This window comes from Euprymna scolopes, chromosome 9, assembly GCF_053919585.1.
Source record: "Euprymna scolopes isolate OS-2025 chromosome 9, ASM5391958v1, whole genome shotgun sequence".
Classification (NCBI taxonomy): domain Eukaryota; kingdom Metazoa; phylum Mollusca; class Cephalopoda; order Sepiida; family Sepiolidae; genus Euprymna; species Euprymna scolopes.
Window position 1 is genome coordinate 161,290,880 of NC_136490.1, and position 16,272 is coordinate 161,307,151.

The window sequence follows — 16,272 nt, forward strand, 5'->3', positions numbered from 1 at the left end:
TAACAATATTATTATTAATTCCTCTTAATAATAATAATAATAATAATAATAATAACAATATTATTATTAATTCTTCTTAATAATAATCATAATAATATTAACAATATTATTATTAATTCCTCTTAATAATAATAATAATAATAATAATATAAACAATATTATTATTCAGCTCAATGTCCATTTTACATGCTGGCAAGTGTTGAACAGCTTTTAGAAATTAACTTCCAAACTAACTGTTTTTTTAACTACTATAGAGTCATTGTTTATTAAGGCCTGGAGGCCACTCAAGGATGATCAATAATGGTAGAAATTAATTATTAAAGAGGATAGCTCAACAAAAACTACCTTACATTGGACTTGAAAATGACAATATTATAGTCAACTGGGAAGTAGCTCCACAGCATTGTGTTCCACAGAAGAGCAGTTCTAGGGAAAAACTCTACTCATGAAATTTTCTCTGGTCTTTATCCGTCTTTCTCTCAAATTAACGCTGCATTCTGTCTCAGACAAAAGTTTGTGTTTTTATTGCATTTTCACTCCAAACCAGGCACAGTGCCACTTTGATATCTGGGATATAATTTACAGGGATACTATGTAGGGAGTTGAGCAGCAAGATGTCTGCTTACATTACACTTGAACTTCTGCATGTCAGTACAGTCAGAGAAATAAATTCCAAAGTCTAGCAGTTCTAGGGAAGAAACTATTAGACTAGAAGACTTTCTGGCATCTGGGGATCTCTACTGTAAAGCGGTGGGATTTTGCTGCCTGTTGAGGGTATTTACGTTGATGAAAAAGATTTCAGTGCACGATTAGAAGAAAATGGATTTCTTTACTTACGGCAGATGGATCAGTAACATCATCCGATAACTTGATGACGCCTATTGCCAAATTCCGAGTGTGTCCAAGGAGTTCTAGGAACCACTGAAGACACTCCATGTTTTCAGTTCCACGTAGAGCACATCGATAGAAAGTTTGTGCCAAAAACATCAACGACAAATTGTACAAGGATTCCGATCTAAAAATAGATTAAAAACATATTTTGGAAAATGTCTTTGAATTGTGCAACCATCCCCACTCAACAACAAATGCCAAACCCAACATTGTTTCTATGATCTTCTTCTTCATCTTCTATTCTGGTTCTGGCCATGTTGTTGTCTCTCACATTGGCAGCAACTGAGGAGGGTGCGCATGGGTTCACAAGTATAAAAACATAAAATAAAACAAAAAAGCACAAAAAACACAAACGCAAAAACACGTTCTGCAAATATGCCCAGTCTGTTAAATCCAAGGTAGCTGATCAGCGACTTGGATCCCACCAGTTTTGGCAAATAACAAATAAAATCCTGAACAGAAGTGTGCGTTCTATACCAACCATTATCAATGGACCAGAGGTCATCTTGTCAGCGTCAGACAAGGCCAAACTATTTGCAAAGAACTTTGCAGCTAATTCTACCCTATGCGACGAAGGCCATCAACTCCCCATATTTCCTCCTATAACACAGAACAAGCTAGGTAACATACAAATATCCGTGCAGGAGGTCGCCAAACTAATAAAGAACCTAGATTCCAGTAAAGCAACTGGCCCTGATGGCATCCCAATTATAGTGTTAAAAAAGCTTCAACCAGAACTTGCTCCCATACTTACGAAACTATTTAAGCGCTGCCTTAAGGAGAAGTGCTTTCCGACTCCTTGGAAGACCTCTTCAGTTTGCCCTATATTTAAGAATTCAGGTGATAAGTCATCTCCCTCTCAATACAGACCTATAAGTCTCCTCTGTGTTATGAGTAAGTTGCTGGAATCCATATTAAATAGAGAAATAGTCAACCATCTCAGCAGGAATAACCTTCTTAGTGACACTCAATATGGTTTCCGCTCTGCAAGATCTACCGCAGATGTGCTGACAGTTATATCCCACAGGATAAGTGAATCTCTTGACAAAGGCTTCCTTTCTAGGGCAATTGCTCTTGACATATCAAAGGCCTTTGACAAGGTATGGCATAAGGGTCTACTTCACAAGATTTCCAGCTACGGTATAACGGGAAATGTTTTCTCAATCATTAAATCATTTCTCTCCGATAGGCTCATAAGAGTAGTGGTCGATGGACAAAAATCGGAGGCCTGCAATATAAATGCTGGAGTCCCCCAGGGTCAATCCTGAGCCCAACTCTCTTCCTGATCTACATCAATGACCTCCCTAAACACATACTTAAATCATTCGTTGACATCTATGCTGATGACACAACCATCTACGGCAACACATCAAAGGCTGTAAATGACAAAGTTCTCTCTGATTCTCTATCCTCTGATCTCGAGCGCGTGGTTCAGTGGAGGAAGATGTGGCTGGTTACCTTTAATGCATCCAAAACCAAACTCCTATCCTTACATCATCAACGCTCTGATCCCCAGCTGGCATCAATTGTGATGGATGGCTCTCGTCTGGGTGAGGCTCCGTGTTTTGACAAGCTTCTGGGTTTGACCTTTACTCCTGATCTGAAATGGAACACGTACATCAAGTCTGTTGCCAAGGTCGCTGGAAAGATGGTGGGATCCTTCTACCGCTCCAGAAGATATCTCACTACTGATGCAATTCTCTATCTATATAAAAGCCAAGTACGTCCAAGGATGGAATACTGTTGCCATATCTGGGCAGGAGCTGCTAAAAACAGCCTATCCTGCCTTGACAGAGTACAAAATAGACTTCGTGGCTTAGTGGGGGATGCCCTTTTCTCTACCCTGCAACCTCTCTCCCACAGAAGAGACGTTGCAAGCCTATCCTTGTTTTATCGTTATTTCCATGGCAGGTGCTCGTCTGAACTCCAATCTCTGGTCCCCCCTCGCCAATCTTTCACGAAAAACACCCGTCTAGCTGAATCCACTGTGAAAAATTTCCCCCACTCTTTATCTGGGCCTAAATCAAAACGCGGATTCCATGAACAAAGCTTCTTTCCTAGAACTGCACGTCTGTGGAACTCTGTTCCGTCTGCCTGCTTCCCTCCGGACTACAACTTGGATGTCTTCAAGTCCAATGTTAACAAATTCCTAATGAACCGCCCCCTTAAGTAAACACTTCAGCAAATCTCCTCACTAAATTAATGTACTTGCAATAACCCTTATCCCTGAGTGGCTTCCGGGCCTTGATAAGTGGTGATCACTGTGTAAAAAAAAAAAAAAAAAAAAAATATTAGTTACACTCTGGGTGTGTGTGTGTGTGTGTGATATCATTGACATGCTACACGCTAACGTCTACATGTATGTTCTATCGAGGCCGTATTCATCAGTTCATGTAAGCTAATTTCAATTCCCTAAAGTACTCTCGATCTGTTCCAAATAATGACCTGCCTTCAACTGTATCAAACTCACAACTCCTCAACTATCTTCAACTGTCACAAACCCAAAACTGTCTATAAACTGTCCCTACTCTTGTAAATTTCATTGCCACTTCTAAAAATAATTCTAACATATATTAACCGTTTATGACCTGAATTATGATGGAGATGATTAAAAAAAAATACTGAACGTAAGCAATGGACAGCTGCAATCTGGAGATATCTGGCATCTACTCAGATACTGAACTAATACGTACAAGATGTGTTTGAATCAATTTTAATTTGAATATCACCTTAACAGTGATGAATTTCTTAATGATATACAAAAAAACTGTTAAGACATCGTGTTCATACAAATACAACAGTAGAATGATAAAAATGAAAACGTGTTAAAAAAAATTTGAATAAAAAAAAAAAGATTTCTTCAACAAAAATCACGGCAAATAGTTCATAATAATAAATGACTTCATTATTTCTTTTCCAGTCCAATCTATTTATTGCTCTTCCCAAATTTGTTACTGAAATCTTGAATTTGTTTCTAACTTTTTACTCTCTTTTCCAATCATGTTAGCAAATACACACGTTCACTCCATGATTAGCCCTTTACGATATAAATTATGATGGAGATGATTTAAAAAATATTTGTTAATTTTAGATGGCAGCATACTGAATGTAAGCAATGGATAGTTGCAATCTGGAGGTATCTAACATCTACCCAGATACTGAACTAATATGTACAAAGCATGTTTGAATCAATTCCCACTTTATTTATGCCGTTATATTCATTTATTTATGACTGAACGAATTAGTTCAACCAGGTCATAAAGGGGTAATACCAATCTTTTATTTCCATTACTGTCACACTTTGATTAAAAATCCTATTTTAGCTTTCTTCTGTGTTATTTGGTGGGTAACTTCCTATACCTTTGTTCTGTTGATAAACTTATTTCCTCTTTCTTTTTTATTTCCCAACACTTAGTAGGGAAGAGGGGATCATCGACAGTATCACAGAATAATTAAACAGAATTTCAGGAATTATGAAAATTATTTATTCAACTAAGATGGTGTGAAAATAGACTAACTTTAAAGCTTTTTTTAATTAATGATAATCTTGATAATCACATTCACTTTGGATCAATCAGATTTTCATTATTGCAAATTATGTTGATAGCTGAAAATAATGAGTTTAACATAACACTACACTCAAAACTCAATGTTTTCTCAAATGCAAACACAAATATTTTTAAACCAATTTACAGACGGATATTTTTGCTGTCAAACTTTTTCGTTCATTAATAATTTCATTATCGAATGTAACAAAAATTCTTAAATTAAATAACTATTCAGAAATTTTCCACTTAAAAAGAAAACATCTTTCCAAAAATCATATTTACAAAATTTGTTTTATTAAGGATTTTGTGTAACGAGTTGTAATTTTGTTCCATTCGCATGCTATTTCGGAAAAATATCTATTCCAGTGTTCATAAGTCAGGTGTGGACCACAGCAAGAAGAAGCAACCAAAAAACAACAGACTAAAAGTATGTCCATCTATCTGCACAACACACACCTGAAATTTTATTGCTGTTACTGATAGAATATTTGGACTGCAGTTAGCAGTCAAAGGATAAACATGTTTAAAATGTTGTATGTCCTATTTATTGTGTTAAACTGCACGCCTGTGGAACTCTGTTCCATGTGCCTGTTTCCTACCTGACTACAACCTGGATGTCTTCAAGTCCAATGTTAATAAATTCCTAATGAACCGCCCCCTTAAGTAAACACTTCATTAAATTTCCACACTAACATACTGTACTTGCAATAACTCTTATCCCTGAGTGGCTTCGGACCTTGATAAGTGGTGACCACTGTGTAAAAAAAAAAAAAGAAGAACTGTATGTGATCTTAACATTGAATGTTGGGCTGTTGCATCTTGATTGCTCACAATAATAAGAACAAAACATATGATCCAAAAAGAACCACATGTAAATACACATATAAAATATGCATTGATACACAGTATATAACATATTTTATATTGGAATCCTTTGAGATGAGTAATTTGTGTATTTATTTATTTGCGAAGTGTTATTCTCATCTTCATAGTTTTTGTTGTTCTTTCACCACGTTTCGGCCAACTATTCCTCTAACCACCTGAAGAAAGCCAGAGGAATAGTTTGCCGAAATGTGGTGAAACAACAATTCTGAAGATAAGGATAACAGTCTGCCAATAAATCCAATCTATAACATTCCTAACGTTCACAGATTAACACTCTTTGCTCCTTAAAAAATAATGAGATTTTACTTGTTTAAGGCGATTATGTAGAACACCCTGAAAAAACTTGGTAAAAAAAGGAATCAGGTTACCATATAAATTTACCATAAAATAATTCCCCATTTCCAGGTAATTCTAGCGTTTTAGGGCAGTTAACCAAGTTTTTATTTTTGCTATATAAGACAAATTTCTCTGCATTTCTTTCGGTAGAGGTTCTACTTTTTTTTTGGCAATTATGTGAGGCTTTATAAAGATACTTTGTTTGAGAGGTGGTTGTCACTTGAACTAAGGATAAGTGATAGAGTCAAGGAAAAAATTTTTATGGGGACTAATAACTCGGACCTAGGGTTAGTCGTAGGTTAAGTAATTATTTTGCTTACTGACCTTTAAGCATAAGCATCCCCAGAAAAAAAAAAAAACAACAAAAAACCAAAAAACCCACAAAATTTATCTCTCACAGCAAAAAAATATTTGGTTAACTGTTCTTAGGAGTGGCTCAGAAACTGAGGATTTTTTTACATTAAATTTTGCAAGTATGAAAGCGAAAAGGTTGCAGGGAAGGTGTTGGGATTTTTTATTTATTTTTTAATAAAATAATTTAAATATTTGTTTTAATTTTATCTTATTTCTATTTAATAATGATTTATTTATTATTAGGTTTTATTTATTTATTTATACTGTTAACGAACGCTTTTTTGTTTTTATTTGGTTTTTTGAATGTCGGAATTTGAAGGATAAGGTTATCTCCCTTTGACTATTTTGAATACGTGTGTATTTTATTTATTTTTTTATTAATAAGATAAAATAAAAACAAATATTTAAATTATCTTTTATTTATTTTCACTAATGATTTATTTAGTTTTTATTATTTATTATTTTGTTTTATGCTCGATTTCTATAAAACTGTTTTTTTTTTAGACGAGCACTCTTGTTACATTTTAATTTTATTTTTTATGTTTTATATTTTTACTATATTAAACGAACGAACTAAAAATTCTTATTTGTCATTCATTTTATTAATTTTTTCAATTTGAAAATTTTTGTGTAATAGCCAGATTTAGAGAAATTATTTAAAAAGTTTGTTTTTGTTTTTGATATGAGTTTAAGTTGTTTAGTATTTCTTTTATGGATGGATCGAGCCTCCAAAATATATTTAAGTATTTTGTTTTATTTAAAAAAAAAAAATATGTACGGGTCGCATGGACAATGCCCCCTATATATAGATGCTATTTACGGGTTAGACGAAGCCTCCAAAAGATTTTTTTAAGTTTTACGAGCCCATAATAATATATTTTACAGATCAGACGAAGCCCCTGAAAAATTTGTTGAATTTTAACAAGCCCTTAATAATATATATTTACGGACCAGACTGAGCCCGCCAAATAATATATATTTTTTTCCTTTTAGTACACGCCCTCAAATAATATATACAGACTGGTCCGAGCCCTTTAAATAATATATATATTTATGGATCGGACAAAGCCTGCAATAATATATAAATTTTTTTTTGTTTACTATGAGTTATGACGAACCCCCAAAATAATATATATGTTACGTGTTTGTGTGTCTAGAGGTGTTCACAGCAACATATTATTTAAATAAAAAAAAAAAGTGAAAAGGTTGGTTGGTTGGTTGATTTTGTTTTACGGCATTTCAACTCTTTTCAGGTTATTTAATGCCGAATCCAAAGATTTTGAAGAACAATTTTTTTGATAGAATATATTTGTTGTTTTCAAGTCGGTTTCTATTTAACCCATAGTTGGAACCCTAACAGGTACTACCACTCCGGGTCAGAGGGGACCTGGGAGCAATGGCAATTAAAGGGTGGCTTCACACTCCCCAAAGCCGGCAAGATGGGGCCTCACCACTGGATATAGTTTAAGGTCATATCCAGGACCGAGAGTGAAACGAAAAACAGAGAATAAAGTTATAAAAAGAAGCTTTGCTCATGGAATCTACGGGATAGGCTGTTTTTAGCAGCTCCTGCCCAGATGTGGCAGCAGTACTCCATCCTTGGACGTACTTGGCTTTTATAAAGATAGAGAATTGCATCAGTAGTGAGATATCTCCTGGAGCGGTAGAAGGATCCCACCATTTTCCCAGCGTCCCTGGCAACAGATTTGATGTACGTGTTCCATTTTAGATCAGGAGTAAAGGTCAAACCCAGAAGCTGGTCAAAACATGGAGCCTCTCCAAGACGAGAGCCATCCATTTCAATTGATGCCAGATGAGGATCAGTGCGTTGATGATGTAAGGATAGAAGCTTGGTTTTGGATGCATTAAAAGTGACCAGCCACCTCTTCCCCCATTGTACCATGTGCTCAAGATCAGAGGAGAGAGAATTAGAGAGAACTTTGTCATTTAAGGCCTTTGATGTGTTGCCGTAGATGGTCGTGTCATTAGCATAGATGTCAACGAATGATTTAAGTATGTGTTTTGGGAGATCATTGATGTAGATCAGGAAGAGAGTTGGACCCAGGATGGACTCCTGAGGGACTCCAGCATTAATACTGTGGGCCTCTGATTTCTGCCCATCAACCACTACTCTTACAAACCTATCGGAGAGAAATGATATTGAGAAAACATTTCCAGTAATACCGTAGCTGGAAATCTTGTTAAGTAGGCCCTTATGCCATACCTTATCGAATTCCTTCGATACGTCAAGAGCAATTGCCCTAGAAAGGAAACCTTTGTCAAGAGATTCACTAATCCTGTGTGATATAACCGTTAGCACATCTGCGGTAGATCTTGCAGAGCGGAAACCATATTGCGTGTCACTAAGAAGGCTGTTTCTGTTGAGGTGATTGACTACTTCTTTATTTAATAAAGATTCCAACAACTTACTCATGACACACAGGAGACTTATTAGTCTGTACTGAGAGGGAGATGACTTTTCACCTGAATTCTTAAATACAGGGCATACTGATGAGGTTTTCCAGGGTGTTGGAAAGCACTTCTCGTTAAGGCAATGCTTAAACAGTTTTGTAAGTATGGGGGCAAGTTCTGGTTGGAGCTTTTTCAGCACTATAACTGGAATGCCATCAGGGTCAGTTGCTTTACTGGAATCAAGGTTCTTGATTAGCTTGGCGACCTCACGCACATATTTGTATGTTGCATAGCGTGTTGTCTGTTATAGGAGAAAATACAGGGAGTTGATGGTCATTGTCGCATAGGGTAGAATTAGCTGCAAAGTTCTTGGCAAATAGTCTGGCCTTGTCTGATGCTGACGAGATGACCTCAGGTCCATTGATGATAGTTGGGATAGAACGCACACTTCTGTTCAAGATCCTGTTTGCTATTTGCCAGAACTGCTGGGAACCAAGCCGCTGCTCAGCTACTTTGGATTTAACAGACTGAGCATATAGCTTGTGCATCTGCTACTAGTCTCTCGCCCCTAGACAAGGTTCAAAAGAGAGTTGCCAATCTGATAGGTCCTGAACTGTCATCTAAGCTTCAGCCTCTGTCCCATCGACGAAACGTTGCATCCCTTTGCCTGTTCTACAAGTATTTTAATGGTGAATGCTCTGATGAACTGCAATCATTTGTACCCCCTCGACGTAAATAAACCCGACAAGCAGCTAAATCCCACCCCTTCACAGCAGAGATCCCTAGATTTAAGAGAGCTTTCTACTCCAGTAGTTTCTTCCTCAGAACTGCTAAACTTTGGAGTTCCCTTCCGGGTCGCTGCTTCCCCAACTGTACTGACATGCAGAAGTTCAAGTGTAATGTGAACTGACATCTTGCTGCCCAACTCCCTACATAGTACCCCTGTTGCTTATGTCCTTGATAGTAGCCCCCTACATCAAAGTGGCAATGTGCCTTGTTTGGGGTGAAAATATAATAAAAAAAGAATGGGCTGGATATGGCCAGTGTGCGGTCGGAAGAAAGAGAAACACAAGCCGTGAAATGGACATGTGGCAGTGAGAGACTTTTTAAGTTGTGTCGAGATGGGAGAGTAATAAATGCTTTTGTTGAAAAAATGTCGACCCAGACTTTTTTTTTTTTGTTTGATTCATATGCGACATCACACTTTCAGCTGTTAACACAACTGAAGTGCAGAAGCAAAAAATTGATAAGAATTTCTGTCATCACTAACCAGCAGAGAATTACCACTGTCAACTAAGAGAAGAGTTTATCAGGCATGAGTATGCAGTGGGATGATGTATGAAAGTGAAACCTGGCCAGTGAGGGTTGAGGACATGTGTTGCATGGACTTTGATAATATAGACCCATTGAAAGAATGGACGAGAGTTTTTGGGTTAATATATGTAGAACAGTTGAGATAACAGGAAAAGCCAAGGAAAACATTGGAGGAAGTAATAAGAACGGATGTGAGAGAAAGAGGGATGACTAAAGACCGGACAGAGATAGGTTAGCTTGGGAGTCAATTTCTTGAAACCGTCCAACACATGCCATCATGTTAAATTAAATCTGATGAACAGTGTGGCTACTGGAACCATCGAGCTCTGTTGAATAGAAAAGAAAACAGTTTAAAATTGCAAAGAAGAGAGAAGAAAAATCTTACACAAATCCAGCGTTGATGATGGCATCGATGCAATAATTCAATAAAGCAATTGGTTGTTTGCCATTGGCTATCAAGAAGCAACGGGTGTAGGTTCCTTTCAAAAAAAGTTGCGTGTCGGAGAAGTCATCTTCAATTAAAGCATCAAATCTGTTGTCAGGTAAAGCAGATAAACATTCGCACATTGTATTGTATGTGTCAGGCTGCAGAGAGAAAGTGAAATATTTAAAAAATAAAATAAATGAAACAATGAAATATTGGAAAAATAAAAATAATTTAAAAAAAAAAAACAAATGTTAGAAAGTGTAATATTGAAAAAATAAGAAACAAATAAAGAAAACAAAATAAAACAGGGAAAAGGTGAAATATTGACAAAAATAAAACAATAAATGAAAAAACAAAAAAAAAGAGAAAGTGAAATATTGAAAAAAAAACAAAAAACAAAATAAAACAGAAAGAGTGAAATATTAAAAAATAAAGAAATAAATAAAAAACAAAATACAACAGAGAAAAGATGAAATACTTATCTATATATCTATAAAAGTGAAAGCGTCTGTCTGTGCGTGTGTGTGTGTCTGTGTACATTTCCCTACGCAATAATTCTGTCAATTTTTAGTCTACAGACTCGAAATTTGATATACAGGGTACAGAGATTTGGGAAAATCGATGTAATCGGTTTTTGGCCAGAAACTTGGCGATTAAGGGGTCAAAGTTCAACGATTTGACCTTTGAGAACTCTATAAAACTCCTCTGACAATTTTGGGTCTACACACTTTAAATTTTAGATATACGTTCCTTGGACATGGATCCAACTTAATAACTCGATTTGAGCCCAAAACAATAAATTTTAAGGGGTAATAATAGGGGTCAAAGTTAAAAAAAAATTGGCCGCTTTTTTTTTTTGCTCAACATACACCTCCAAATATGCGGGCAATGCCGGGCACCCATGCTAGTATATCTATAAAAGTGAACGTGTCTGTGTGTGTGTGTACACTTTCCTACCAAATAACTGTCAATTATTGGGCTACAGACTCAAGATTTTTAATCGGTTTTAGGACAGAAATTTGGCTGTCAAGGGGTCAAAGTTCAAAGATTTGACCTTTGAGAACTCTACCAAACTCTTCTGCCAATTTTGGGTCAAAACACTTGAAATTTTAGATATAGGTTACTTGTACATTGATCTAACTTTATAATTTCATTTCAGCCCAAAACAATAAATGTTAAGGGTCATAATTGGGGTCAGTTTTTGGGCGAAAATTTGGCTGACAAGAGGCAAAGTTTACAGAGTTGATCTTTGCAGTCGCTACCAAACTCCTCCACAAATTTTGGGTCTAAACACTTGAAATTTTAGATGTAGGCTACTTGGACATGAGTCAAACATTTTAATTTAATTTGAGCGCAAAACTATAAATGTGAAGTGGTCAAAATTGGGGTCAAAGTTAAAAAAAATTTGACGTCTGTGCTCTCTTTTCTCTATAGTAGTTAATGAAGCCTATTATATAGAAAGACATTATCGTACATATTCACACTTTAATATATACATATCCACATAAATTTATGAACAATACATAGGGCCCGAGCAAAGCCGGACAGAATTGATAGTATATCTATAAAAGTAAAATTGTGTGTGTGTCTGTCTGTGTGTGTACATTTCCCAAATTATTCTGTCAATTTTCAGTCTACAGACTTGAGATTTGAGATAAGGAGTATTGAGATTTGGGAAAATCTTTTTAATTGGTTTTTGGACAGAAAATTGGCTGTCAAGGGGTCAAAGTTCAATGATTTAACTTTTGAAAACACTACTAAACTCCTCCGACACTTGAAATTTTAGATGTAGGTTCATTGGACATGGATCGAACTATTTAACTTGATTAAACCCAAAACAATAAATGTTAAGGGGTCAAAACTAGGGTCAATTTTTTCAAAAAATTGACTTCTCAGCCAATTTTTGGTCTAAAAATTTGAAATTTTACATAAAGTGTATTCAGACATAGGGCAACCGTTTTAATCGTTTTTTGGCCGAAAATTTGGCTGCCAAGGGGTTAAAGTACAAAAGATTTGACCTTTGCAGCCAATTTTGGTTTTAAACATTTGAAATTTTATATATAAAGGATATTTAGATGTGCAGCAAGCTTTTTAATCAGTTTTTAGGTGAAAATTTGGCTGCCAAGAGCTCAAAGTTAAGAGTTGACCTTTGCAGACTCTACCAAACTCCTCCGCCAATTTTGAGGTTTAACACTTGAAATTTTAGATGTAGGTTACCTGGACATGAGTCAAACTTTTTAATATATATATATATATACATATAAAGTTATGAACAATACATAGGGCCAGAGCACAGCCGGGCTAGACTGCTAGTTGAAAAAAAAAATACTAAAAAATAAAACTGAGAAAGAATGAAATATTAAAAACATACAAAATGAATAAATAAAAAACAAAATAAAACAGAAAATAGGAAATATTGAAAACAAAAAAAATTAAAAAACAATGAAACAGAAAAGGTGAAATATTGGAAAAAAAAATAAAACAAAATAAACAGAGAAAAGACGAAATATTGAAAAAATAAATAATTAAAAAACAATAAAACAGAAAAAGTGAAATACTGAAATAAAAATGAATAAAAAACAAAATAAAACAGAGAAAAGGTAAAATATTGAAAATAAAAATACAAAAAACTTAGAAAGTTGACCCCCCCCAAAAAAAACACTTGATTACAATTATCTTCTATTATTGATAAAAATAGGAATATTTCATAGTAATCACGTGTTCAAAAAGTTGGCTGTCATTTTCTGTGTTGATGTGTATGTGATGGTCTCAATTGAACAGAACATGTGGAAGTTACTTAACATTATAACCATTTTTTTAAAACTGTTATTCACCCCAAACAAGACATATTGCCAGTTGGAAACCAGGCCTACAAGGGGACATTATGTAGCGAGTCGGTGCAAATAATTAATACAAAATGAAGCAGACATAAGCATCAGGTTTTTATATCAAAATTTTCCTTTTCCTAGAAGCATGTCTTAGTGAAGGCCAAGGATGCATCTCTCCCACTGTTTTTTTAATGCGTCCCAGATACTAACATCACAGCACAATACATACAGCGTCTAGTATATCTATATAAAGATTTATTTACTTAAAAATTAACTTGATTTTGATGGTAAAGATCCTTGTCAAGCATAGAAACAGTGTTTAACTTAATATAAACATTTCATTTTGCAGTTTTTTTCTTTTTTATTTTCAAATAATTCTAACATTATCTTCTTTAAAAAAAAGTGAAAGCAATTTCAGGTTTATTTTTTAAATAATTCTAAGATTATTTTCTTGAAAAAAAAAAGTGGAAACAATTTTGTTGATTATTTAAAAAAAAAAGAAAAAAAAAGAGAAAAAGTGACAACAATTTCATGAATTATTTTTTTTTCATTTGCAATTAAAGTTATATTCCATTATGTTCAATATTGTGTTTACCTCAGTGATAAATGTGCAGTGGCATCTACTTGAACTCAACTAGGCAGGTACTATTGTCGTAAATACACCATCAATGTCAAGTTATATCAGATCCATGTTATTAACCTTCACCTCCTTTTTAAAAGATGAGATCGTCGGATTGCCAAAGATGCATTGAAAAAAAAAGTAGTTTTATAAATTTCATTAAATGTTGTTGAATCAAATGTGAATCTTAAAACTAGAATCAAACTTTCTTCCATTTTACAACCGTCTGGCAGGAATACAGACTGCACAATATTTTTACTGTATCATCATTGGACACTTTCATTTTATCCTGAAGATGAATTAAGTATATTTTAGCTTGATTTTTATGTTCTATTTAATGACATTAGATAAAATTTTAAATAATATTTTTTGCCTGGAATCAAAGTGTAGTATTTGTTCCTTCCAAAAATGGTACTATAATATGATGGGATCCAAGTTTGTGTTTGACGTTTATCGAATTGAAATATGTCATAAACTCCTATGATCATTTTGGAAATAGATTACCACAACGAGATATATCTTGAAACTACATTAACTATTATATAGTTTGATAAGTATATGTCACTTTGAACAGAGGTGGCATTTGTGAGATTTGTGTTAGCACTCAATGAAGATAGAATGAAAATATTTTTAAACACAACAACAATATACAACAGATGAAGTAGGAATCTGCATGTACTACACAGGCTATGACTGTCCCGTTCGTTGTGTCAGTTCATACTAGTCGTTCACTTCAATCAGTGTTGCGACAAAAGAACTTTGTCATCCAACTTTTCACAAATATGAAACAATAATCATAGACACTACCTCAAAGAATATGAAAATATCTATGGAGCCAGTAACTTTCCTCTTTTCTATTCCAGCAACAACCAACATTACTGAAAACAGTTGAAGGCCAATCCAACCGAAACGTTGCATAAATAACACAATAGTTCGATCAATACAAGTAATATAAACAATCAGCCCTCATCTAAAAAATTCAGAACATTAAAAGAACTCTCCTTTCAAACAAAAACCACACCTCCAGTTCTAAAAAACAGATATTTATTTTTCTATCACGGTTAAAATGCTACTCATTTTCTTAGACTGGCAAAATGAGACCTTTGTCTAAATAATTAAAATTTAAAATTCAATCAACCCAATTCTTTAACTAAGAGTTCACCTTGCCTGAAGAGGCATACTGGTTCAACTAGACACCAGCCCTCAGAAAAACTGACTGCATGTGTTATGTTCAAAGGGTTGGCTCTAACTGCCTCCTCTTCTTTCCTATCTTCTAGAATCTTTTTACCCCTGACTGAAAATCTTAAATTTTAGCATTTGCTAGTGATCACCACTCAACCACACAGAAGCTAACTGCTTGAGATATTTAGTAGAGATAATGGTTAGACAATGTCCATTCAAAGGACATGTGCATATAATCTTAGACATCATTTTTCTCAAGCGAGTTGCTTTCAGTCGGAATCTTGTTTAAAGAGGGACTTATTTTATTTCATACAAAACAAGACGCACGTGCATGGTCCTCCTCTGGTACTGCATGTGAGATGACGTCACAAAAAATAGTGAAGAAATGATGAATGTGAGAAGTGTGAAGGGCCAACGTTGCTTTCACATTTTTGCCAAGTTTAAGAAAAATCTAATGAATGGAGCAAAAGTTATGAGGTAAAAAGTGTCAGTTTTTACAATTTTGGGGCATTTATGACTCCCTTTTGAGCTCCTGGGAATGCCAAATCTCAGTGAAAATGGACAAACGGTGCAGTTTCACACCTTAAGACATGTATATTTGAATTAAGCACCATGGAAAACCACTATATAGACATACACATCAAGTTTTTGAGTAATACGCAAAAAAGAGCTCCAAAGAGGCATGTTTTTTTAGCCCTAAAAGTCCCAGAGGGATGCAAACCAGAATTTTGCCAGTGTCAGCAATATTGGATTTATATTAAGAACAATGGGATTCCACATTTAGTCAAGTTTCAGAAAAATCTAATGGATGGATCCAAAGTTATGGGGCAAAATGTGTCATTTTTGTCCATTTTGGGCCATTTTTTACCTCTTTTGAGCCCCTGGGGATGCAACGAGAATTTTCGCAAAACATTTTTTTTACTGTGCACATCTATTTAATGAAATACAATTTGTGGCAAAATTTCAGGAAAAACTAATCGACAGTTATCTGGCAATTGTCTGGACTAATGGACGCCCGGACAGACATACCGACGCCACTGAAAACATAGGTCCCTCTCCGATAAATCGGGAAACGAAAAACATTTCTTAGATATCCAGATTCCAACCAGAGATATTTTCAATTCTCTATGCCCCCCACCACCCACTTTGGCCAAACATTTGTCACCTGTAATGTCCGACATTCACATGCATGGCTAAACCTAGTGCATGTTTATAAAAAGATTCACTAGTCTCTTTCTTTTAGACAGGGTACAGAAAAGAGTCTCCAACTTCATAGGTGCCGCACTGTCAACTTCAACCTTGTTCCATCATCACAAATATTGCATCCCTGTGCCTATTTTACAAGTATTCTAACGGGATCGAGATATGCTCTGATGAACTTTTAGCACGTAACCCCCCCCCCCTCCCGATGTAAATACCCCAACTAACTCGACAAGCAGCAAAATCCCACCTCTACATTGTAGAGATCCCTAGATG

At 35.1% G+C, this 16,272-nt stretch overlaps 1 protein-coding gene across 1 annotated transcript in view; it reads right to left on the minus strand.

The window, feature by feature from the left end:
• Nucleotides 1–16,272, minus strand: part of LOC145284961 (focadhesin-like) — a 219,436-nt gene that overhangs the window by 17,884 nt on the left and 185,280 nt on the right. The window contains exons 35-36 of the mRNA XM_080134064.1: nucleotides 10,126–10,325; nucleotides 838–1,015 (exon numbers count right to left, since the gene is read on the minus strand). Coding sequence (XP_079990190.1) covers nucleotides 838–1,015; nucleotides 10,126–10,325 — 378 coding nt within the window. The remainder of the gene's footprint in view (nucleotides 1–837; nucleotides 1,016–10,125; nucleotides 10,326–16,272) is intronic.